The sequence below is a fragment of the Saccopteryx bilineata genome, chromosome 3 (genome assembly GCF_036850765.1).
Source record: "Saccopteryx bilineata isolate mSacBil1 chromosome 3, mSacBil1_pri_phased_curated, whole genome shotgun sequence".
In the NCBI taxonomy this organism is placed as follows: domain Eukaryota; kingdom Metazoa; phylum Chordata; class Mammalia; order Chiroptera; family Emballonuridae; genus Saccopteryx; species Saccopteryx bilineata.
In genome coordinates, this window is record NC_089492.1 from 230252791 (window position 1) to 230279740 (window position 26950).

At 37.1% G+C, this 26950-nt stretch overlaps 1 protein-coding gene across 3 annotated transcripts; it reads left to right on the top strand.

The window, feature by feature from the left end:
• Window positions 1-622: 622 nt before the first annotated feature.
• On the top strand, window positions 623-26950 carry ZRANB2 (zinc finger RANBP2-type containing 2). 3 transcript variants are annotated; one of them, XR_010730438.1, is made up of 11 exons: window positions 626-866; window positions 3999-4051; window positions 4139-4247; window positions 5196-5278; window positions 13631-13707; window positions 13967-14101; window positions 16240-16409; window positions 18064-18150; window positions 20040-20195; window positions 21253-21322; window positions 21847-21863. XR_010730438.1 is itself a non-coding variant. In XM_066268889.1 (11 exons), exons 1-10 carry the CDS (start codon window positions 811-813, stop codon window positions 21280-21282), a joined length of 960 nt encoding a protein of 319 aa, XP_066124986.1. In that variant the 5' UTR covers window positions 629-810; the 3' UTR covers window positions 21283-21322; window positions 21847-26950. The 3 variants fall into 3 exon arrangements, 2 of the variants coding, with proteins under 2 accessions (XP_066124985.1, XP_066124986.1); XM_066268889.1 differs by having other exon boundaries at window positions 629-866; window positions 21249-21322; window positions 21847-26950; XM_066268888.1 differs by lacking the exon at window positions 21253-21322 and having other exon boundaries at window positions 623-866; window positions 21847-26950.

Here is a 26950-nt window from a genome sequence, read left to right on the forward strand (position 1 = left end):
GTGAACAACTCCACATCACCTGTACAGTCGATTGTTATACGCCCATCACCCAAAGTCAAATCATCCTCCTCATCTTGTATTTGTCTCTTTATAACCTTCCCCCTAACCCCCTCCCAGGTAACCACTGCTCTTTCATCTACGTCCGTGAGCCTCAGTTTTATAACCCACCTATGAAGACACCGGTAATTTAAAGAATATTGGCAACATCCTAGTTCAAAAATTACTGGTCGGTTTCCATGTTTACACTACTTACCTGTATTTATATATAAAAACAATTTTCTAAAAGATATCTCGTGTGCATAATAAAAGAATAACATGTTCACTCTTTTATTAAAATAAGCTCTTCAAAAACTTAACCCACTGCAGCTAATCCCCTAAACGTACACCGGGGAACCCGCGATTCTGATCCCCACGCCCAACAAACACCTCCGCCTGTGTTTACTTAGCCCCGCCCATCTGAGCTACAGAGGTACTTTCCATCTGGGTCCTCCCGCCTGTAGGGGGCTCTCCAATTCTTCCAGGGCCAAGAAGGCCTCCCGCCTGGGGTGTCCCTGCAGCGCCTGTTTGTTTAGCTCGAGAAAACATATTTGCATTATAGCTCTTTCTACCAGGAAAAAAATCGCACAGGCATTGTACTCTGGACGATAACGTTCAAACCCAATCCTGTCCGAATGCCTTCATTATCAAACCCTGACGCAGTGGTGGTAGGAATCAGGCGGCACATGGACAGTCCCAGAGTGCCGAAAGTCCCCGATCGGCTCTCCTCCTAAGAAGACGTAGCTGCGGGTGCCTGTGGTGGCGGCGTTCAAGATGTCGACCAAGAATTTCCGAGTCAGTGACGGTGACTGGATTTGCCCTGACAAAAAGTGAGTTCACGGAGGGCCCCGAATTGGAGCGGGGTTTATCAGCGGAGTCTTTCTCCGTCGGTTCGGCATTTTCCCTTTTTAAGATCCCCAATGGCATAAGCCCCCGGTTGAGGCGGCGAATCGCGGGCTCCCTGGCGGGAAGGAGGCTCCCAGTCTCCTCACGAGGACGCCTTCCAAGAGCTTTTGTTTTGAGGATATGTCCCGGGTTTCCTCGGCGTTTTGTCCCTTTTCGGAGAAGGGGATGGCCTCCCCTCTCTCCCCACGCCCCACCCCCGCCCCACCCCCGCCCCGCCGGGTTTCAGCGATAAGGAAGCCTTCCTGTCTTCCCGGTGGAGGGAGGCCCGCTCGCTATTTGATCTCCCTCACGTGACTTCCCTGCAGAACTTTACCTCTGGTTCGAGGAAGGCGTCTGGTTCTGCAACTCGCTCTTCTGCTTCTCATAGTTCACCTTGCTGGAGTTTTTTTTTTAACTTAAAAACTTTTTTTTCGTAATAAATGTATATATATTTATTTTCCCCAAACACTACCCATTCGTGGTTTGGGAAATTCTGACTTTTTATTTTTATTTCCCCGCAAGAGTTGAACCTTTCACCTCGTTAGAGCCGAAGGCTTGAGGCCTGTGATTTTGCTCGCTCAGCCCTGTGGAAGGCCTGCAGCGGAGAAGCACGTGTTAGGTGGCTCTGCTTTTGACATTGTTGCTCATCAGATGGTTAGTTTTTATTGAAGGGCACTCCCAATAGGTGTATCTCTTTGGAAAGATATGGAAACTAATTGTCAAAAATGTTGAATGCACAACTCACCTTCAAATAAGAATTTTTGATTTCTTGTACCTAAGTTAGTCACAGATATAATAACAGAGTTTATAGTGGTAAAGAGGAGAAACTTTGAAGCAAATAGACCTGAGTTGAAATCCAGCCCAATTACTTGTTAACTGTGTAACCTTAAGTATTTAACTGGGCTTAAAAAAAAAAAAAAGAATGAAACTTTCCTCACAAATACATGAAGCAGCATAGATAGTATGCAGAGAACAGTGGTCTGTAGCAAATAGTCATTAACAGTTACTGATAGTAGTATCAGAAAATCAAATCACCTAATGTCATTAAAGGAGAATAAGTTATTTCCCCAGCATTTGTCTTCTATCCATATTTTAAGCAATTTAAATGAAACATTTTTTAACATGATAAATTGATGGTTCTTAATTGCATAAAGATTCAGATGACTGAAGGATGTCAAGTGTATCTGACAATATTGAACAAGAACAAGAGTGATATGTTGTGAATAACATTGCTTTGTATGGTAAGACTATTTGAAAACATTAAAAAGGTATTCAACAACTTCTAACTTATGTTGTTGGTCACTTACAGAATAATGTGCTTAATGACAACATAACCACATATTTGAAGGAGGTCTCGAAGAGTGTGCATTTCAACTCGGTTACAAATATGTGAATAGACTATTATTTCTCCAGTCTATGTAAATCCAAAAAACATTTCTTCAGAATATGTTTGGCTCAGAATGGATATTCTTTAGTGGGGGAAGTCACCTAAAAAATCTTTGAAGTGCTTTAGGTCTGTGGTAATTACATCTTTATTTTGTTCTAGTATAATAACTAAAAAAAAAGTGAACAGTTTTTTTTTAAATTGAAGTTACACATCAGCATTTTTCTGATTCTGACGTGCACTATTCAGACCATGTTAACGACTCCAATAAATTTTTGTCTTTGTTTGCTGAATATAAGCATAAAATGGTATTGTTTCTCCATGTCTTGAGATTATTGGTTATGATTATTTTTTTATCTAGGTTTCAGAGATTTGATAAGTCAAAAAACACATTTTTTTGTAACTATTGAACCTATTTATAGTTTTTAGTCAGTACAGTGTATTCCTGTTCTTCCTATCCCACCTTTCACTTGTAAAAAGTATTTTATCGGCCTGACCTGTGGTGGCGCAGTGGATAAAGCATCGACCTGGAAATGCTGAGGTCGCCAGTTCGAAGCCCTGGGCTTGCCTGGTCAAGGCACATATGGGAGTTGATGCTTCCTGCTCCTCCCCCCTTCTCTCTCTCCTCTCCTTTCTAAAATGAATAAAAAAATAAATAAATAAAAAAAAGTACCCTAAAAAGTATTTTATCAAGATGCATGAAACCCCCCCCAAAAAAAAAGGGGAAAAAAAAGATCGGGAAACCCTCTGATTTATTTATTCTCTCCCCATTGGTTTGCCCTTAGGATTTTATATTTCCAATAATATTTAACACATTTATGTGTATATTGCATTTCCTTTACCGGGACTGACTTTGAAGTTGTTTGAAACTCCTTGGTGCCTAATCAGTAATTATTGAGGTGGACTCATCTTACTTCAGCTTTGCTAAGGGGATTTAATTACATTACAGTTATGTTCCCCTTAATGACAGGATTATGTTCTGAGAAATTTGTCATTAGGTGACTTTGTCATTGTGCAAAAAAGAGTGCACACACACAAACCTAGATTTAGTAGCCTACTACACACTTAGGCTAGATAGTATAACCTGTTTCTCCTGCACAAAACAACACAAAATGAAATCAACCAGTTAGTATCGTAGTCATTTATTGTCATTGTCAAGTATTATGTACTATACATAACTGTATGTGCTACACTCTTATACTGCTGGCAATGCAGTAGGTTTGTTTTTTACTAGTGTCACCACAAACATGAGTAATGCATGATGTCACTAGGCAATAGGAATTTTTGAAGCTCCATTATAATTTTAATGGAACTACTGTCATTTATGCTCTCTGATGCTGACCAAAACATCTTAATTCAGTGCATGGCTGTAATAATACAGTACTATATGCTAATAGGATACTGAGTCACAGAGATCTTAAGTGACTCGCTAGGATCAAATAACTAGAAAGTGAGATACATGCTGGGTTTCTTATCTTGGACGTGTGACTTCAGATCTTATATTTTTCCACCTGAATTGTGAGGATTTTTTTTTTTCTTCTGGTAGTTAATAGTGACACTAACATGGCTAAGATGGCTTTAAAATTTCTGGACCCAGGTATATAGTGACGGAGGACACATTAAAAAGCTGGATTTTAAAAGATTGTATTAATTTAAAAATAGTATTTATATAAACATTTTGCTTTATTTTCAGATGTGGAAATGTAAACTTTGCCAGAAGAACCAGCTGTAATAGATGTGGTCGGGGTAAGCATTTAAGGAAATTTCTGTTAGGACTGTATATACAGATCATTATTTCCCCTGATTCATATTGCGTAATTTTTCTATTTTCAGAGAAAACAACTGAGGCTAAGATGATGAAAGCAGGGGGTACTGAAATAGGAAAGACACTTGCAGAAAAAAGCCGAGGCCTATTTAGTGCTAATGACTGGCAGTGTAAAACGTATGTGTTTCAAATTATCATCCATTTTTCTTCCATAATAATGTATCTATCGACTCCTACTAGTCACATTAAAGCCAAGGTAACTTTTGGATCAAAGGTTTATTGATTGTTATGTAGTTTGTGTCAGATATATAAGTGAAGAGACCTATTAAATTCTATTTTTTAATGGTAGTATTAGTTGTTACTATGATATACTATGTATACCACCATTAGACAAATGTTACAGGTGAGCTAACATCCCAAAAGGAGGAAGATGGATTTAAAGCACAAGAACCTACTTCTTTCTATTGCTGAAAGAAAATCTCAGAAACTTTTAGACTATTAATGTGAAACAGCACAAAATTTATTTTGCCTGTTTACAAAGTAATTTTAGAATTATGCATACCGTGATAATTATTCCTAGATAGGTTTCTTAATGGTTTTGATTTTTAAGTTCTGTATTGATTTTTCCGACTTCCATTTTTTTTTCTGTTATGCAGGTGAATCAAATATATATATAAGAAAGAGGATTTAATCACAAGGGGGTCTTACATAAATTTCAGATCCTGTAGATATTAATTTTTACTAGACTGGGTTTGGTATATGTGAAATTAAGTGCTTGAACTATTTTCTTTGGGAAAAAAATAACATTATTTGGACATTATAACTTTACCTTTGAGGTGAATTTGGAGACAGAAATTAGGAGAACCTTTGATTTAAAATTATATTTTCCCCCTAAAATGACAGAGGCACTCTGCATACTATATTGCTTTTGCTTCTCCGCTTAACTAGTAAGAACCTACATACATTCTCTTAAAAAAATACAGTGGTACATTTTATTTGTTTGTAATATTCTTAGTAAATATTTTATATGGTAGTGATTTCATCCTAGTTTTTATTTTAAAATTCTAGAATGTCTAAAAATTTACTATTTTTCTTGTATTGATTTGGTATTTTTAACTTCTAAAGTTGCAGTAATGTGAATTGGGCCAGAAGATCAGAGTGTAACATGTGTAATACTCCGAAGTATGCAAAGTTAGAAGAAAGAACAGGTGAGATAAAAACACATTCTAACTAAATGATTTTAAAAGGACTGAAAATTGAATTGACAATTATATCATCCTAAGAACGTAGTGATTAAGGATTCCATCTATTCTACCTTTAGGTTTTTTACCTTGATTTTTTTTTTCCAGTTTACAAAGTACAGCATTAGGTACCTGTATCTTAACAAATAGTGACAATAGGATACTTTAAAAAAAAATTTTATTGATTGATTTTAGAGAGAGAGAGGAAGAGGGAGAAAAATATTGATTTGTTGTTCCACTTGTTTATGCGTTCATTGGTTGATTCTTATATGTACCCTGAGCAGGGACTGAACCCACAACCTTGGCCTGTCAGGACATTCCTCTAACCAACTGAGCTACCTCAGGACTAATATACTTCTAGAAATGTTTTATTTACTCCCTTTTCCTACACTGGTTTAGATGTTTATTGTTAATAATAATAGAATAATGCCACTTTTTCATTTATTTTATATTCTATTGAGACAAATAATGGGCAGAGAGGCACATTTATTTATTTAAGATGGGGAGTGGAGATAGGCAAACTCTTGCAGGTGCCTCAGCCAGGATCCACTTGGCAACCCCATTGGGGCCAGTGCTCAGTACCAAGCTATTTTTAGCTCCTGAGGCTGACACGCTTGGACCAATCAAGCTATCCTCATCACCTGGGGCCATGCTGGAACCAGTTGAGCCATTGGCTGCAGGAGAGGAAGAGGGAGAGAAGCCGATGATTACTTCTCCTGTGTGCCCTGATGGGGAATCAAACCTGGGACATCCATACGCTGGGCCATTGCTCTTTTCACTGAGCCACCAGCCAGAGCCAGAGAGAGCCCTTTAAAGTAAATCTCTTTAGGGGTAGGGGTTCCAAAATTCTGCCACTGATTTGTATAGAATTAGGCCTAAATATTAGCTTACCATTGGCTCTGTGTTAGTGTTGAGATGAAAATATGTACCTAATAGGATATGGTTTTCCCATGAACAGCAATTAGCCCAACCACATTATCAGTATACTTGAAATATGATTTTATCATTCAACAACTCATACATCATATAAAAGCTTCCTTCTGTATCTAGTCACCTTTCAGACCAAGACTTAGTTAATTAGTTCCTAGGGATTTTTTCCACCCTGTCTTTAGACTGTGTCTACAATGTTTGGTTTCTGGGAATAAGGAACCCAGTAAAGAATCTTTTAGACTTAGCCCATCCACAAGTGCAACAGAAATTCTAGTTTAAACCCATCTACCATTTTTTTTCATTTATATTCTCACAACTGAGAACATTACAGCTGAATGTTGTAGATATTTTTTTTTAGTGTTCAGATCCTGCCCCACTCTTTTTGTGTGTGTGTGTGGCGGAGACAGAGAGTCAGAGAGAGGGACAGATAGGGACAGACAGACAGGAAAGGAGAGAGAGATGAGAAACATCAGTTCTTTGTTGCAGCTTCTTAGTTCATTGATTGATTTCTCATATGTGCCTTGACTGAGGAGGGGAGGGGGCTACAGCAGACCGAGTGACGCCTTGCTTGAGCCAGCGACCTTGGGCTCAAGCTGGTGAGCCTTGCTCAAACCAGATGAGCCCGCACTCAAGCTGGCGACCTCGGGGTCTTGAACCTGGGTCCTTCACATCCCAGTCCAGCGCTCTATCTACTGCGCCACCGCCCGGTCAGGTCCTGCCCCACTCTTATTATCCCAAAAATAATCTTGCCTTTGTTCTGATTGGATAGAATGAATCCTGCTAATAAGGGTATTCGTTTTTTTCCTTCCCTCGCCTCTTTAAGATGCACTTTTTTTACCCTCACACCTTTGCTTGTTTATTGTCTTCGTTTTTAGTTTCATCACCTTCTGCCCTCTTATCAGGCCACAGAATGTTGGGTTTTCTCAAGATTAAATCTCTAAGGTCTCTTTTCTTTAGTTTTCTAGGCATCTTCTGAGCCCTAAGTTTAAGTAACCATTGGCACAGCATGATGCCTAAATTTATATCTAGCTGCCTATTCACCACCATCGTGTAAATGTCAAACTCTATTGTAGCTGAATTCATGATTTTTTTCCCCAGGACCTGGCCCTCTTCTAGTGAACTTTCTCATGATAAGTACCACCTACCACATGCTTATTATGTAATTCAGAAATCTAGGTGACTTTTATAATAACTCCATCTGTCCTCCAGAATGTCTTATCAATCACTGCCCTACACAGAGGTACCACTACATCTTGTCTTGATAAAATAGCTGCCTAGTTAGTGTTTGTGCACATTCCACACTTGCCCAGTTAGAGCCAGAGATTTTTGTTTTGGGGGAGAGGTAATTCTAAAAGTAAAAATTCCATTTGTTTAAAAGTTATGATTATTTTTAAGGTAAAGTCCAAAATCTTGAATAATAATTTTAAAATATATAATCCTAAAAAGCTTTTTATTCATATTCCCTTTGACCTGTTTTGCTGCTCCTTTATTTCACAAGAGTTGTAGTCTTAACAACTGAAGCCTTCAAACTTTAATGCCTTCTCACTTTGTTTATTGTTGTCTGTTTTTTATCATTTGACTCTTTTCCACATCCTTGGCTCCAAGTAGTTTTCTTGGCTAGTCAAAATTTAAGGTGTGGGGTAACTTACACTGTTGCTCTCCAGTTTTTCTTGACTATTTGTAATAAAGTCCAAAGTTTGGGAGCATTGCATTTCTTTATTCTTTTTTTTTTTAATTTATTTTTTTAATTTATTCATTTTTAGAGAGGAGAGAGAGAGGGAGAGAGAGACAGAGAGAGACAGGGAGAGAGACAGAGAGAGAAGGGGGAAGAGCTGGAAGCATCAACTCCCATATGTGCCTTGACCAGGCAAGCCCAGGGTTTTGAACCGGCGACCTCAGCATTTCCAGGTCGACGCTTTATCCACTGCGCCACCACAGGTCAGGCTTTTTTTTTTTTTTTTTTAAGAGACAGAGAGAGGGGTAGACACAGACAGACAGGAAGAGAGAGCGATGAGAAGCATCAATCATTAGTTTTTTGTTGCGCATTACGACACTTTAGTTGTTCATTGATTGCCTTTTCATATGTGCCTTGACCATGGGCCTTCAACAGACCGAGTAACCCCTTGCTCGAGCCAGCAACCTTGGGTCCAAGCTGGTGAACTTTGTGCTCAAATCAGATGAGCCTGCGCTCAAGCTGATGACCTCGGGATCCTGAACCTGGGTCCTTTGGCATCCCAGTCCGACACACTATCCACTGCGCCACCACCTGGTCAGGCCTCATTGCATTTCTTTTTTTTTTTTTTTAATTTTTCAGAGACAGAGAAAGAGAGAGAGAGATAGACAGGGACAGACAGACAGGAAAGGAGAGATGAGAAGCATCAATTATTAGTTTTTCATTGCGACACCTTAGTTGTTCATTGATTGCTTTCTCATATGTGCCTTGACCACGGACGGGCCTTCAACAGACCCAGTAACTCCCCCCCACCCCACCCCCCCTCTCGAGCCAGCGACCCTGGGTCCAAACTGGTGAGCTTTTGCTCAAACCAGATGAGCCCATGCTCAAGCTGGTGACCTCGGGGTCTCGAACCTGGGTCATTGGCATCCCAGTCCGACGCTCTATCCAGTGCACAACTGCCTGGTCAGGCCTCATTGCATTTCTTAAGTACCCAATCTACAGGACAGGCTGTGAATAAAAGAAAACTTGATGCACTACTTCTAAAATATTACTTCTGTTGCATAATTTCATCAAATGGTTATATAGCAATTAGCCATCTTAGATTTTAGCAAAAAGCTGTTTTATATCATTAAGGGTAACTGCAGTAGAAACAATACATTGTGATTTTCATTCACCCATATTTCCAGCTTTAGAATAAATTCTTAGAAATTGGATTAGGTAAATTGTTCAAAATACAGATTCACAGAATTTTAAAGTTAGTATCATAGTTTTTACTTTGCGGCACATGTTGTATTCATCCACTTTTCTGTGTTCATTTCCATTGTCACAGCCCTAACTCAGGCCTGATTTAAACCTGTGTTTGATGCTTTACTGTATATTGCCTGCCTTTTTACATTTCACTGCGAGACAGATTTGAAAAGATTTTTATTGTAATGCTTACAGAAGTTTTGGTTGCTTGTTTCTTCTAAACTGATTTTTAAAGCCTTCTTTATATGGCACTAGAATTATGGTGTTTTCTATATTCAGTCACTGAAGAAATTATTTATTTATTTTTTACAGAGACAGTGAGTCAGAGAGAGGGACAGACAGGGACAGACACACAGGAACGGAGAGAGATGAGAGCATCAATCATTAGTTTTTCATTGCACGTTGCAACACCTTAGTTGTTCATTGATTAGTCTCCCACACGTGCCTTGACCATGGGGCCTCCAGCAGACCAAGCAACCCCTTGCTGGAGCCAGTGACCTTGGGTCCAAGCTGGTGAGCTTTGCTCAAACCAGATGAGCCGGCGCTCAAGCTGGCGACCTCGGGGTCTCGAACCTGAATCCTCGGCATCCCAGTCCGACGCTCTATCCACTGCGCCACCGCCTGGTCAGGCGAAATAATTTATTGACCATTATACAAAATGTTGGGGATACTTGACTGAGCAAAACGGAGATGTAGAGCCAAATATTAATGAAGTCTTTTTAAGAAAGCAGTTTGAGAAAGCATTGTGTAAGCTAAGAAGAAAAACATGCATTACCCGTGTAAATAAGTTGAAAGATTATTCTAAGCAAGAGCAAACAGCTTGTATGAAGGCCCTGAGACTTGTAAGAATTTAGCATATTGGATGAACTAGTTAACTCCAGAAAACACTTCAGAAATAGGCAAAAGTCATGTAAATTATGGTATGAGGAGTTTATTTTATTCTAAATGTAATGGGATCTATCTGGAGGACTTTTTTTTTTTTTTTTTTTTTTCCCTGAAGCTGGAAACGGGGAGAGACAGTCAGACAGACTCCCGCATGCGCCCGACCGGGATCCACCCGGCATGCCCACCAGGGGGCGATGCTCTGCCCATCTGGGGCGTCGCTATGTTGTGACCAGAGCCACTCTAGTGCCTGAGGCAGAGGCCACAGAGCCATCCCCAGCGCCCGGGCCATCTTTGCTCCAATGGAGCCTTAGCTGCGGGAGGGAAAGAGTGAGACAGAGAGGAAGGAGAGGGGGAGGGGTGGAGAAGCAGATGGGTGCCTCTCCTGTGTGCCCTGGCCGGGAATCGAACCCAGGACTTCTGCACGCCAGGCCGACGCTCTACCACTAAGCCAACCAGCCAGGGCCCTGGAGGACTTTTTAACAAAGGAAGTAACACCTCTGGTTTTCTTTAAATATTGCAAAAAATTTGGGTGAGAGTGGCAAGAGCAGAAGCAAAGCAAGAAGACCAATTTTTATTATTGAAATTTAATGCACATTTTACAGCTAGTGCTTGACTTACGACCACAATTGGTTCCGACAGACCGGTCATAACACAATTTGGTTGTAAGTTGAGTAGACTATATGTACAGTACTGTGAAATGATGTTATAAAAATCTTTAAGTCATATTTTATCATAATTTTCTTTCATTATTGTTATATATCATAATTTTCTTTGTTCATTGTATGCCATTTGTATCATCTCTACACCATTTTGTTTCTTATTTTTTACATTCGTCAGGTTTAAGTAAAACACTGCATTACCAGTAGAACTGGTTTAATATTTGCAAAGACAATTTCCTCTTGGTAGACATCTTGGGAGGGGTTTGATGAAAAATATCCAAGACACAAAACAAATTGCTGTCGTACGCCCAGCTGGGCAACACTTGCACTGCCAGACGTGGAGCAGTGGTGGCTAGTGATTGTGGTCATAAAGTCGAATGGTCGTAAGTTGCATAGGTTGTAAGTCGATCAATATTTGTACTCATGTTATATGGACAGAAACAAAAGGAAATGTTTATATATTTCAGTTGAAATGCTGTTGTTTCTGAAACAAGGTAGAAAGAGGAGGAAAGGGATGATATGCAAGTATTTTCAAGGATAAACATTGATACACTTCAGTTTTCGCTGGTACAAAGTATAATGAAGAAAAGATGTTATATTAATGTGACTTTTTTTTTTAGAAATTTAAATTTTATTATGTTATTTTGTTGGGACAGTAAGAGCCTTTCTGATATTTGCTCTGTTACAAAAATGATCATTTTTTAATGCCCATTTTTGATTAAAGTCAGAAATCCTAAATTAAAAATAACTTGTTTATAAACTTAACATTTTGCTGGTTTGTGAAATCTTTAAATCTGGGAATCACTGGCCTTAAGTGCTGGTACTGCTCTGGAATATGTTAGGTAGATTGTGTTACTCTTGACCACATTACCACTCAGTTACTTTTTCAGTTGGAGGTTGATTCAAAATCTCTCATCTCACTTTCTCTAAAACTAACTCATTTTCTTATTCCAGTTTCTGTTAAGCATAAGTGAAAGACCATTCTAATTGTAGGTGTTAATTGCAACATCAAAGAATAATGGCCTGACCTGTGGTGGCGCAGTGGATAACGCATCGACCTGGAAATGCTAAGGTCGCCGGTTCGAAACCCTGGGCTTGCCTGGTCAAGGCACATATGGGAGTTGATGCTTCCAGCTCCTCCCCCCTTCTCTCTCTCTGTCTCTCTCTCTCCTTTCTAAAAATGAATAAAGAAAAAAAGATTTAAAAAAAAAAAAGAATAATGGTTTGCTGATGTTGATTACTTTTCAATAGAATATTTTTAGTTTAAGAGTAAACTGGTTGCCCTGGCCGGTTGGCCCAGCGGTAGAGCATCGGCTTGGCGTGCGGGGACCCGGGTTCGATTTCCGGCCAGGGCACATAGGAGAAGCACCCATTTGCTTCCCCCCCCCCCCTTCCTCTCTGTCTCTCTCTTCCCCTCCCGCAGCCAAGGCTCCATTGGAGCAAAGATGGCCCGGGCACTGGGGATGGCTCCTTGGCCTCTGCCCCAGGCGCTAGAGTGGCTCTGGTCGCGGCAGAGTGACGCCCCGGAGGGGCAGAGCATCGCCCCCTGGTGGGCAGAGCATCACCCCTGGTGGGCGTGCCGGGTGGATCCCGGTCAGGCGCATGCGGGAGTCTGTCTGACTGTCTCTCCCCATTTCCAGCTTCAGAAAAATACAAAAAAAAAAGAGTAAACTGGTAGCCCTGGCTGGTTGTCTCAGTGGTAGAGCATTGGCCCGGTGTCTGGAAGTCCTGGGTTTGATTCCCGTCCCAGGCACACAGGAGAAGAGCCCATCTGCTTCTCTACCTTTCCCCTTTCCTTCCTCTCTCTCTCTTCCCCTCCTGCAGCCAAGGCTCCATTGTAGCGAAGTTGACCCCAGTGCTATGGATGACTCCATGACCTCTGCCTCAGGCACTAGACTAGAATGGCTTCGGTTGCAATGGAGCAACGCTCCATATGGGCCAAGCATCGCCCCCTAGTGGGCATGCCAGGTGGATCCTGGTCAGGCACATGCGGGAATCTCTCTGCCTCCCCGCTTCTCACTTCAGAAAAATACAAAAAAAAAACACAAAAAAACCGTTAGCTGGCTACTGCATAGAATCTTCAGTGACTTAGGTGTGTATTGCAAACAGTTGCATTAAAATCAATTTGGATATTTATTATCATGTAATTGAATTTGCCTATAATTTGGAATTTTCTAAACTTTAGCTGCATTTTTATTTTAGCCCAGCAAAATTTCAATATATTAGAAGATTCCAGACTTAACCGTAGTTAAACAGTGAAATTTGATTCTTAGTTCTTACTGAGCCCAGTTTTTTCAACTCAGTTATAGCAGAGGTTAAAGGACATGATGTTTTCTCCCCCCATATATTCCAGTGCATGGTCTGCCTCTTTGCTTAATTAAGGACATTTTGAAATTGAGAAGAGCTCTAAATATTGCTGTAGGACTTTCCAGCTAAGTATCTCACACTGAGACTTCTTTGTAGTAATTTTTTAATAGATTTTTTTAAGAATACATTTACTAAATCTGGAGACAGTAAAGAAGGGCGGGCTCAGGGTAGAAGAAGCAACAGGAGAGAGCCCAGGTGGGGCTGCTTTAGCTCATTGGGAAGCCAGAGGAAGGGGTTGTAGAGACCGATTCAGGAGATGAGCCTCAGATGAGCTGTCACTCTCCATTGCTTCCTCTGGGTGCAAGTCTCATGGGGACCCGTAGTTAGGAGATGCACACCTGGGAGGGAAGAAAGGCATGGATGTGCTCCCAGGAAGGAGAGCGCTAATATGTTTTTTTTTAAAAGACTAGTAATTGTTATATACACAGGGAAATCTCATTGGTAAGATTTCTTTTTTCCTCTTACCTGGAAGTGATTTTAAAGTTTTATGTTTTGTTTTTGTTTTTGCTGTTTTAATGAATTGTCAAAAGGTAACAATTTATGCCCTTTTTTTAGGATATGGTGGCGGTTTTAATGAAAGAGAAAATGTTGAATATATAGAAAGAGAAGAATCTGATGGTGAATATGATGAGGTAAATTATACATTAGTGTGCAGGTTGAATACAAATTAGAAAGACATGTTAGAAAATATCTTAAGTGCAAAGGAAAAATATAAATGTATCTTAAGTGTGCTTTGAATCTTATAAAAACTGTAGGAAATCATAATTGACTTTACATAATTGGCATAATGGACTAAAATAATATTAATTTAGATACATAAAGGTAATGTCTTAGAAAAATGTTCATTTTAATACATTTTTAGCTGACAGAAATATGAAACTTTTTCTCTAGTTTGGCCGTAAAAAGAAAAAATACAGAGGGAAGGCAGTTGGTCCTGCATCTATTTTGAAGGAAGTTGAAGATAAAGAATCTGAGGGAGAAGAAGAGGATGAGGATGAAGATCTTTCTAAATATAAATTAGATGAGGTAAATGATCTTTTTCCCTTTTGTCTTATTTCAGCTATGACATAACATATGCATATTTTTTATGACATTTGGCCTGTGGTGAAGATACGTTCTGCTGCATACTCATTTGTTATCACAAAGGTTTTGAGCTTTCACTGTGCCAAACCCTATTCTGGCTTTGGAAATACGTATAATAATGACTGGGACAGAAACACCCATCTTTTTATTTATTGATTGATTTTAGAGAAAAAGGATGCAGGAGGAGCAAGAAGCATCAACTTAAAGTAGTTGCTTCTTGTATGTGCCTTGACCGGGCAAGCCTGGGATTTTGAACTGGCAACTTCAGCATTCCAGGTCAACAATGCTTTATTCACTGCACCACCGGCAGGTCAGACAGAAGCACCCTTCTTTTAATGGAACTTCAATAAAACATCAAGTAAAGGTTCCCTGAGTAGGAAACAAGTCAGCAACATTAAAAAAAAATCAACATAGGCTAATATGGTTAGAGCAGAGGGGAGAATGTGGTATGGCAGTGACTACATTAGGTCTGGTGATGTTTGTTTTGTTGGCTTGCATATAAAGATTTATGGTTTAGATTAAAGTCACTTTGGAGTATGATCATAAGAGGCCCTGGAGTGAAACTAAACAAATCAATATGGAACACTTTTTAAAGCTTTTAAAAAACAAATAAGTTATCTGACCTGTGTTTCAGAATAGTATCTGTCATTATACAGAAGTGACCCTTGAACAACACGGGTTGAACGGTGCAGGTCTACTTATACATGGATTTGTTTTTTAATACATACTGTAAACGTGTTTTCTGTTGTGATATTATTAATTATGTTTTTTTCCTAGCTTTATTATAACAATAGAGTATATAATACCTATATAATACCTATAACATAAAATGTGTTAATTGACTGTGCTTTAATGGCGGCTGTTTTTGCTTAAGTCTTGTGGGAATCAAAATTTATGCACTGGAAGTCCTGCATTATTCAAGGGTCAACTTGAACATTGAAATATTGGAAGGCAGAATGGATTTTCTGAGTTAAGGATACCACCTAAAAGATTACTGTAGTATCAGTAGAGAGAAGAATGAAGTACCAAGGGAAATGGGTTTAAAGATTTTTTTGGGAGTAAAATAGAAAATTCTTGAGTTTATTTGGTGGTGTAATTACAGGGGTCCCCAAACTACGGCCCGCGGGCCGCATGCGGCCCCCTGAGGCCATTTATCCGGCCCCCACTGCACTTCTGGAAGGGGCACCTCTTTCATTGGTGGTCAGTGAGAGGAGCATAGTTCCCATTGAAATACTGGTCAGGCCCTGGCCAGTTGGCTCAGAGGTAGAGCGTCGGCCTAGCGTGCGGAGGACCCGGGTTCGATTCCGGCCAGGGCACACAGGAGAAGCGCCCATTTGCTTCTCCACCCCTCCGCCGCGCTTTCCTCTCTGTCTCTCTCCTCCCCTCCCGCAGCCGAGGCTCCATTGGAGCAAAGATGGCCCAGGCGCTGGGGATGGCTCTGTGGCCTCTGCCTCAGGCGCTAGAGTGGCTCTGGTCGCAACATGGCGACGCCCAGGATGGGCAGAGCATCGCCCCCTGGTGGGCAGAGCGTCGCCCCTGGTGGGCGTGCCGGGTGGATCCCGGTCGGGCGCATGCGGGAGTCTGTCTGACTGTCTCTCCCTGTTTCCAGCTTCAGAAAAATGAAAAAAAAAAAAAAAGAAAAAGAAATACTGGTCAGTTTGTTGATTTAATTTTACTTGTTCTTTATTTTAAATATTGTATTCCCATTTTGTTTTTTTACTTTAAAATAAGATATGTGCAGTGTGCATAGGGATTTGTTCATAGTTTTTTTTATAGTACGGCCCTCCAACAGTCTGAGGGACAGTGAACTGGCCCCCTATGTAAAAAGTTTGGGGACCCCTGGTGTAATATATTGTGACATGAAAGGAGGAAATAAAGATGACCTCTAGGTTTACTTCTTTGAAATATTTGAGATAGTATTAAGCCTGCTTAGCTGAGCTAAGGAATCTCTTTCAGGACTGAGAATGAACTTGCTGAGATATCAGTGATGTTATATGTCCAGTACGTAGAATGGTTTATTATTCCTAGTAAGTAGCATTAATTTTAAATGTCAAGTACAGTTAACTCTGAATTTTTGTTAGGATGAGGATGAAGATGATGCTGATCTCTCAAAGTATAATCTTGATGCCAGTGAAGAAGAAGATAGTAATAAAAAGAAACCTAATAGACGAAGTCGCTCAAAGTCTCGATCTTCACACTCACGATCTTCATCACGCTCATCCTCCCCCTCAAGTTCAAGGTCTAGGTCCAGGTAAACGGGTACAGGTCAAGGGAACACCAGTCAAAATGTCAGTATCTAATTTCTTTATTTATAAATTTTGTTTTTCTTGACTGAATAAGCTTTCCTTTTATTTTAGAGATTTCATTCAAATTCACCTTTTAAACGATTTTTTCTTAGTGCCTTGAAGTTATATTTTCAGAAATACAAATTTTAATATGAAACTTTCTTAATCTATTTATCACCAGACCTTTTATTAAAATGCTTTAAAAATCTAATTAAATTATTACATAATGTATATTATCTAAATAGATAGTTTACATTTAGAAAAATATTTTTTAAGACTTTTATTTATTAATTTTTACAGTGATAAGACAGAGAAAAGGGCTGGGGGTGGGGAGGGAGGAGCAGAAGCATCCACTTAAAGTTGCTTCTTGTGTGTGCCTTGACCAGGCAAGCCCAGGATTTTTCAAACATTCCAGGTTGATGCTTGATCTGTTGCACCACTGTAGGTCAGGCTAGAAATTTTTAGGGGAAGATTTATATTTTCACTGATAAAGGCTAGCATAGAAATTATCTAGGCTTTAAATAAATTACTGCTTATTCACAATGCTTTGATAATTTACTTTGGTACAAGTATTTTGAATAAAGGAGAAAATTTAGTCGTATAATTTCTATTGGCTTAATGCTTATAATTTTTAGATATTCAAGAATAAATTAGAGAATTCAAATGGTAGTATACGTGAATATTATTGTTAGTAATGTAAAATCTTAGTAAATATTTCCAGATTATGTAGTCAGCAATAAAAATGAAATTTTAGGTGACAAAAAGGAGTATCTTACATAAATAGTGTTCCCATGAAGAATTCTTATTCACAGTTAGATGAAAGAACAGGCAATGAATTTTAATGGTATTTAAGAAAAAATATTAGTTAATTGAGTAATCAATTAACGCTTAAAAATGATTGATTATAAAGATAGTTTTAAGATAGATTTGATAATCATTTACTGTAGGTTATTTTAAGGGACAGATTAAAGGTGTAAGATTAGTATTGACTTTTATTTTTATGATTTTTGAAATTTAAATGGACTGTATCTTTTCTTGTATCATTTTTCAGTAATATAATTACCTAAAAGAATGACAAGGTTTTTAATGTATTCTCCCTTTAATTATCTAACATTTGAGTAGACAGAAAAACAGTGTTAAATGCACACGTGTCAGCAGTTAAAGCTTCAGACTAGATAGTGATCAAGGAAATGGAAGGGCTTACTTTGTAAGGGAAATTCATAGATATTTCAGAGAGGTTAAATATAAACTGCAACATTCAAAATTCCTGGATTTGTTTAGTCCTGGGTTACTCTTAAATTTTATAAATGTAAAGTATATTCAGTGTTAATAAATTGATAATGCTGAGTGTTTTTACTTGTACAATCTTGAGTAATATTTAGAGTAATTTTGTCAAACTTGGAAAGTGATAGTTTTTCAAAAATTACCAGTTATCTTTAGTTTTTGTATAAATATCAAAACAAGTTTAGTTACTTTAAAGTATTGTGTTTTGCAAATATGTATCTCAAATTATCTTTTTATGTGAAAGTGTATTCTAATTCGTATTTTTCTTTCAGTGTTCATATCACAAAGTTTAATTAAGTGGTCCTGGAAAAAAAAAATCCTTCCATGTTGTTCCAGGTCCCGTTCAAGAAGTTCTTCCAGTTCGCAGTCAAGATCTCGTTCCAGTTCCAGAGAACATTCGAGATCTCGTGGGTCGAAATCAAGGTGAATGAGGTAGCATCTCTCTGTAAAGCAGAGAGAAAAATATTTAAAGGCTGCAGAAGGTGTTGCTGCTTTTTTTCCTCTTATTTTGCTTCTACTTGTCAATTTTATTTTAGCATTAGAAAACTAATGCACTTGCCTCGGCTTAATTTTCTCACCATGAGATGTTTTCATTGCCTGCAGTGTGCCAAGACATTCCCATGATTGAATTAAGGTGGTAATTTTGCATTATGCTAGGTTTGTTATTTCTGTGCAATAGAAGTAGAAGATGGAGTCAAATCCTATTACCAAATCGCTTGTATATTAGTTGTTTTCAGTACTAATTCAAATAAAATTAGAAATAAACAAATAAAAAGGAAACATTTACTCCCATTTTTAAAAGGAAGAAAAACAAAACGTTTGGTTTTTCAAAGCATGTTTCACTATTTACAAAGACAATTTTGTCATTTATATCAGATAAGGTTTCTGGAGAATCGTATACATATTTCCATGTCTCTGTAACATTACGTTGGCTGTTATAAAACTGGACATGTAGAACAGGCACTCTTAAATTCCATGGACCAGATCACCAAGTATGGTTGATGAGTCTAGGTAGAGTGTGGTCTTAACTAATGCTGTTAGCTTTATGTTGCATTTATTTATAAAGGGAGAAATTTATAAAATGTACAAAACTAGTATTTTCTAAACATTGTCCAAATATACTGCATTTCTTTTTAAGTTAATCTAGTAAAGGCATCTAACATGAATAAGAAAAAACACTAAAATTCTACTTTCATAGAACTTGACACTGAAGTTTAATGGTAGCTCCTTTGGTAAAAATGATTGCTTAATAACTTATTAGAGCCAAGTCTGTAGCATTAGAGGGCAGCTGCAATTTAACAACATTAAGAAGAATGATATACACGCTTGTATTAACCCAATACAAAATACAACAGATCAAATGAGTTTGTTGTTGTTATTGTGATGATGATGTATATTATCAGTGTTTCAGTCCTTTGAGTGCTTCTTAGGTTAAGATTAAGTCCTAGTTCCCTTTGGGAAACACTGTAATAAGGTTTACAAAACAGCCTTCAAATTCTTCCCAAACATTTTTTTATTGCTTACAACTTTCCAAAGAATTCTCCTTTTGGGCTTTCTAAGTTTATTTTAAGCCCAAAGGTGAATTTTTTGGGAAGTTTGAGCTAAATTACTTCAACCAAAATATGTAAATGAAGAAAAAATTGCATTTAAACATTTGCACGTTTACCTCTACTTAAAACATGTGAATGTCAACACTTCATACTTCATGAATAGTGGTCCTTCATAAAACTAAATATTGCTGATATAAATCAAGTTTTAAAGTTGCTCATTTTATTTTTCTTTGAATATTTAGCAGTTTAATAGTTAACTGTTCTTTCTCATCCCCTGTCCCTGCTTTTCCTATAGCATTTTAATAAGTTTTATAATTCCACAAGGAATTGATATGTTTATTTTCCTTGGGAGTTTGTATATATAATACATTTTATATATATATATATATATGAAAGGTGGTATTTCTAGATAACAAGTCATGTAAATGCACACTTTACCTGTTGGTTTTGCTATTTGTGTATACTTTAAAATTAAAGTCTTGAGTTAAAAAAATAACAATGATTTAATATATAAGTTGGTTTTTAATTATAAGTGATGAACACTTAGACTATTAAAAAGAGAAGAAATTAAAGTAAATGTATTTAAATAGAAATGTTTTCATGGTTGAACCAGAAGTCTTCTGTTGAGTAAGCAGTAAGTATTTCTTCTTATAAAATTTTCAGTTATAAATCCTTTTTATTTGTGGAGCTGTCTGTTAACTAAATGATCTGCCTCATTTCTTCTTTTAATGAAATGTTTGATTTGTTTCTCAATCAATGAAGATCCAGCTCCAGATCCCACAGGGGCTCTTCTTCCCCACGAAAAAGATCTTATTCAAGTTCATCTTCTTCTCCTGGGAGGAACAGAAAGAGAAGTCGTTCTAGATCTTCATCTGGTGATCGCAAAAAAAGACGAACAAGATCACGGTCACCCGAAAGGTTTGGGTTTCTGTAGAAATAAGAATGGGTGTTCTTAAGTGTGTAAAATAGATTAAACTTTGTAGTGAAGGGTTAGATTTTTATAATCTCCTTTAGTCCAACATTAAATTATACTTTTCAACTCTAAACTTCAAAAAAACATTAATACTTTGTGATACATGCTTTGACCATATTGTTTAGAAAAGGTGTAGATCAAACCACTCTCTTACCATTATATATGTTCCTTTTATTGTTTGAATATTTTCATATATAAGTATAGCCAACTCTCGGTTATTTCTGTCTTTTAAGATTTTTATTCAGAAGCTGTGTGTTGAAGTAATTTAGAAGTTGATTTTTGTATGTATTTATGCTATAGGTTTTTACATTAAATATTGGAAATCAGGATTCTAGGTCACCTAATATATAACTATTCTAGATCATTGGAAATCTGTCCTCATTTAAATCTGTGTAATTGCATTTTCACAGCAAATTATTGTTTCATGCTTTTTATAAGGAAATTGTTCTTGTAGCTAATACACTTTTTATCTTGCAGTACAAATCTCATTTTTTTATTTTTGAGAAAGACCTATACCAGATATGTTATCTCTATATTGACATTTTTAAATTTGGAGAGTGTGTCATCTGTCAGCTTTTTCTACAGCAGGCTAATTAGTTTTATTAACTTTGTCTTGATTCTCAATGTCTAATTATGTAGTCAATTTAATGGCTTCATTTGTATTCTTGCCAAAATTACTCTTTATCCTTTCAGCTTGTAAAAGTAAGGATAGGTAAAGTGATTGTTGCTGGGTTCAGTGGTAAGATTACCTCATGATTCCTGCTTGTCCAGAATGATTAGCTTTGCTTCACATCTTGAAGTTTAGATATCAAGGTTACACACAACTAGTCTTGTTTCTCAGCATTTGGTTTTTTGTAAAAAAAATTACTTCATACTTGAGTGAAATTCATTCTGTTGCTGTCTTACCACTTCTGCAATTTTTTTTTTATCTTAGCCACATATAATCCCCCTGGTTTGTTGTCATCTAAACTTAATGAACATGTTCTCTATTCCATAAGCCAGGTGATTGGTGAAAACACTAAACAACCCTGAGCCCAGGGCCAGCCCCTCGGAACACCACTACTTTACCCAGGTTGATATATTGACTTATTCATATTAGCTGCATGAATATAAACCTTTAACTAATTGTGCAATTATTTTGTGAGACCTAGATTTCCAAAATGTAATTATTTATCAATATATGTTCTTGTACAGTGAGAAGCCTTGCTCTATCTGTTTCACATATAGGCCTACCACACTATCTACAGTATTATCACAGATTGTTTTAGTCACTTTTCCATTGCCAAGTTTATATGCTTTTGTTTATTATCTGTAATTTGACACATTTTTGCAAGGCTTTTTCTCATTACCTCAAATAATTGAGAGGTGGCTATATCTTGAAATAAGAGATTTTTTTATTATAGAGAATATTATAGATAATTACTGGGTTCACGTCCAAGGTCTAAACACTAGTTAATTTTATGTGTATACATTTTATTCATTTCTTTTGCCAGTATAATGAGGTTCAATTTTTATATTATTAAAGTCATAAGAATGAACCATGCTATCCATCTTCAGCTTACAAAAACTACCTCCTTTCTCGGTTATATCTTCCAGGCACCACAGGTCATCTTCTGGATCATCCCATTCTGGTTCCCGTTCAAGTTCAAAAAAGAAATAATGTATTAAAATTTACATCTTAAAAAGAAAATCTAGTACAGTGCATGAAGCATATTTTTTAAGAAGTTGGTGTCTTACTTGGTCAGAAGTGATAAATCTGCTAGTAGAGGTGCATGCCTTTCATTGCTTTTCAGAAAAATACAGCTGTTTTTTTGTGAAAATAAAAGTAAATAGTATTTTAAGCCATAATATTACAAAATAGATTCTCTGTTTATCGTTCTTTATTTATAGCCATTTATAACTCTGTTATAACAGAATACTTTGTTTCGTATTTTTTTTACTTTGTTTCCTAATTTGAACTCATGTTTTTCTCATTTCCAAATATGAAAGGTTTATTGACTTAAGATGACGTGATTACCTTAGGCTTGCCTGAACTTTGGGCATGGAGACAGGACTGTGGTGAAGCAGTTGGAATTAGTCTGTTTATATTAATCTGAGAAAAGGGGTAGCCTATTTATGTTAACCTATGTCAAAGTTAACTTATGTCTGTATCAGAAAAAGTTTAAACTAGTTGTAAAACAGCCAGTTGGAAACTTCATTTTGAAATTCCCTATGCTAAGGGTGCCTTAGAATCATCTTTTTTAATTTAGTTTTACTTTTTGTACCACATTTAATGCAGAAAAAATCTTGTGAACTGTATAAGGACAGAGGTTATTCATTTCTCCCTTTCTGACACATAAGCAAGAATATCTGACAGTTCATTTTTTCTCTGCTGATATGGTTGTCTGATAAGAAAAACATTGTATTTCAAAATGCTTATCTTAGTATTTTAAGAAGCTTTGTGTGATACCCTTTAAAAATTCAGCTATCACATATGATAGGGTAGGCAAATCTAAGTTACAGTTAATGAAGAATAAATTGAAGAAAGCTTCTGAAGTATATTTCTCTTTGGATGAATGACCAACAGAGACATTGTTAATTTAAGTGAACATTTGTCATGAGATGCTTAACTTGAAACACACTGCATAAAGTTTTTTTCTGAGCAAATGAATGTTTATTTCTGCATGACATAAGCGGAAATAATTGTTTCTTTTCACTTGAAATTACTTATGGCTTAAAATACTTTCAGAGTTTGACTTATTTCGCAAAATTAAAATCTGGTCACTTGAGCTTTATTATATCTTCTGGTTTAAAAGCATAAAGGTTTCTCCTAACAGTATCTTCAGTGACAATGCAAGGTAAGTATATTAAGGAAAATCAACAATTGTGCTTGGGGACTTTTTGTCATGGGGGTCAATACCCATTATTATTGTTCTGTTTTTTGTGTGTTTTTTTTAACATTAATGTCTTCTGCAATGTAAAATTAAAATGTTTTAAGGTATTTTGTAGACAGACCAAACAAAATTATATGTTCTTTAATTTGAAAATGAGCAATTTTTCTCTTCAGCTGATCTAAAGATGAAAGCAAACTATCTTACGTAGAAATATTTTGATGATATTTTTACATTGAATTTGCCCCTTGGTTTTTTGTCTTAATTTTCTTTGCTACGTTTACTGTAGTTTGCACAAGAACTTGTGTCTCTTGTAATTGTGCCTCAGACTTCTTGAAAGTCTATCTTCTAAATTGCCCAGATGATCTCCTAGGATCTACGTGTTACTGTTGGTTTATTCTTGTGCTTTCTGTATTTAAAACTTTGGCTGTATTAAGCAAATGCAAGGTTTAAATTTAGCTAATAGTAGTTTACAGACAATTCAGATGATTATGAGTTTATTTGGTTTAACTAAGCTGTACTAGTCCATTTCATAAGGAAATGATTCTGTAGACAAATGTAAATAAAGCTTGTGAGTCAAGCATCAAGTGGTGTTTGTTAGAAATAAATTAGAATTTTTAAGCTCTGATTTCATGTTCGTGTTTAAAGCTATTTTGCATTTTAAACCTTTTATATTCCCTTACCTTTTATATAATGTCTTCCTTTATATATGAGTGCTTCATTGAAAACATTACAAAGTGTATCACTGTAAACTTGGGTACACAAGATTTTTGTGGTTTTTTAAAAAATGTAGATTATCCAGATTAGTTTAATAGTTTCTCCTGGAACATTACATACCTATTTCATAGCACACCATAGTGTGCTTTCTGAATTACTCTTAAAACTGTCACTTTATAGCACTCAACAGGTGTCCCTTTTAACTAAGTTTACTTAAGTTTCTATGTGTGATCCTTCCATGTAAACAATATTGAATGGTATCTGGTAACAAATGACAGAGTTCAGAATAAGCCCTAAATGCAAGACCATCTCTAGCACAGTTATGAATATAAAACAAGTCTTGTGTCAAAACAAGTTTCCTGTCTCATCTCTTCTTGCTATCTGGCAACTACAGCCTGTTGTATAGATGTTGGTAAGACGTAGGGAATTTCTCCATTCCGCCCCCCCCCCCCCATTTTTAAGGAATTGTTAGGTATTTTTTAAATAGAAGTAACCTTGTAGCTTTCTTGAAATTGAAATTCCTTTATTTCTAGAAAATAAGAGTGGGCAGTTTTAATTAAAAGACAGTTTAAGTTAAAAAGTGCGCTACAGGTATTATCTCAAGTTCTTTGACACCTTTACATACAATTGTATATCCCGTTTTATGGAAAAAAGATTATAGCTTAAGGAAAGTAAATATTTGCCCAAGAGAGTCCTAGATACAGCTAAATAAGGATTCACCTCCAAATCTGATGGCACATTTCACTGTTATCTCTGATAACAACCTGTTTGAGAAGATAATTATTAAGCCAAATGGTCAGATGTTTTTTAATCTAGTAATTTGTTAAGAAGGTAATAATTTCATCATGTATGGGAAGGTAGGTAGATAAGTAGACAGACATATTATTATGAATTAAGATTAAGGAGTAATCTTTAATTTACAGAAAATTGTGAAGATTAGAGTTCCCATTCACTCCTCACCCACTTTCTGCCATCATTAAGATATTAATCGTCTTCAGAGTAGGGATGGAGATGGCAGTATTAAATGCCATCTCCCCTTGGGAAGAGCTGTGCCGCGACCAGCATGGGGAAGTGAAGACCTGAATAGGGGCGACGGAGGATGAAGGAAAACACAGAGACATAGATAGAGTTTGAGCCAGGTGGGACATTGTGCTCTGATGGAGACACAATGACTCCATGTCTGTTTTCAGGCTGGTGATCTCTTGGGGCTTCGAACCTGGGTCCTTTGTTATCCCAGTCTGACACTCTCCGTTGTGTCACTGCTGGCCCTGCCTTTGGCACCAATACCACAAACAACTTTCAAGTTGTTTTAGTGACCTTCCCCCGCCAGGTCACTCAAGGCCGAGCAGGCCCTTCCTCTGCTTTCAGCTGCAGGTAGGCTGGACGCATTCAGATGCAGTGGCTCTCTGCAGAACTATGTTCATACTTGGATTTTCCTCTTAAGAACAATTTCTCTATATCTTCATAGATTTGTGCACCAGGTCACAGTCCAGGGCAGTGTTATTTTATTACTTGAATTGTTCTAGCTTTGGCCATTGGGAATTCTTCCAGGTTGGCTTTTGTGTCTGACATGACTTAATTCTTCAGTAGAACAGAAAGTAAATGATGGGGAGAAGGAGGGAAGACCTGTTAGAGAGGTTCATCAAGTAGTTAAAAGGGAATGGGATCTAGTACTGTGTTGGCATTGGTGGTGGCTTCAACCTTAAATTAGGATCCTTGACAGTTAATTGTAGTATCAGGAGGAATGCATCCATGTAGCATTAAAGCCAAGTTTGTAGTCACTGAGAGTGACCAGTATATATGTTAACGAATTTTTTTCCAGCCGCAGTGAAGCACAGTGGTGCTTATACAAGGTACAAGGTGTATATTATACACAGAAAGAAAAAATAGACATGTAGTAAGTAGTAGTTCCTAAATGTCTGTTATTTATCAAAATAAAAGTTACTAGCATAAGAAATATAACTTGGTAAATTTCTAAATTAATGAATATTTACAGTACACTGCTCACAAAAATGAGGGGACCAGGGAACGTGCAGATACTCTAGTGCTTTCAGTCTTTTATATAGTGCATTTTTACCAATGAAATAAAAGTTGGTTTTGCATTTCATTTGCATAATCAACAACTTTTCTTTGCCTTATCATTTGCTTTTCTGATGTTCTTGTTTAATCAAAAATAATCTAATGCTTTTTTAAATCACTTCATATTCATTTTGAAATATCCCCTAATTTTTGTGAGCAGTATATACATCTAAGAAGAGTAGGAAGAAAGCTACATAGCACTATTTGATAAGGTAAAAAGACATGGATTAATGCTCACAGTGTGTAAGGCATCCCTGAATTACCTTAGTCTGGTGGGGGAACACTCCATAAAATTTTTCGTGGTAGAAAAAAAAATGATGAAATGGGGAGGATCAGTTTTGCCAGAATGAAAAGGCGCAAACCTTAAGGAAATGACTTGAATAGTCTTGAAGGACACGTTTATAGATGAATAATGTGAGCGCATTTTTGAAGGTTCAAGGTTTGTTTATGTCGTTAGGGGACCAAAAGTAACTGGCTATGGGAAACCCTGGAAAATGAAGGGACTTCATAATCTGTCTGAGTTAAACTGTACCACATTGAACACTGATTAAAAACAGTGATGAGCTAAAGACCTTTTGTAAAATTTACCCCCCAAATGAGACATAAGTAGCTTATTAGTTGGATCATCACAAAGGCTAAAAAGTACCTGCAGCTTGAATGTAACAAGTCAAGTTTGCTTTTATGGGTGTGGTTAGTTGTAGCATTGTCAGTGATACTTGATTTCGATTTTATACCCCTAGAGTCCAGGTGCCTAATGGAAATTTTTCATAGTAGTTTATATGATTGTAGGCATGTTATTTATGCCTAGCACATAGTATATAGCAAATACTAGCATTTATTTTTACCCCTGCTCGTGTACTAATACTCTTCTGTTTATTTTCTACTTCTTTCTGTAGCACCAAGTTCCTATCTCTGGCTACTGTGTATCTCCCTTTAAACAAATGCCAGTCAGTTTCAGCATATCAAAATTCCTCCAAACTTTCTGTCCACCAAAACTGGTATTGTATTTCATATTAATAAACAGCATTTTCAGT

Coding starts and splice junctions, on each gene's coding strand:
- ZRANB2 (XM_066268888.1), top strand. CDS start 811: ATGTCGACCAAGAATTTCCGAGTCAGTGACGGTGACTGGATTTGCCCT. Junction 4,248..5,195: donor AATGACTGGCAGTGTAAAAC/GTATGTGTTTCA, acceptor TAACTTCTAAAG/TTGCAGTAATGTGAATTGGG. Junction 14,102..16,239: donor CTAAATATAAATTAGATGAG/GTAAATGATCTT, acceptor AATTTTTGTTAG/GATGAGGATGAAGATGATGC.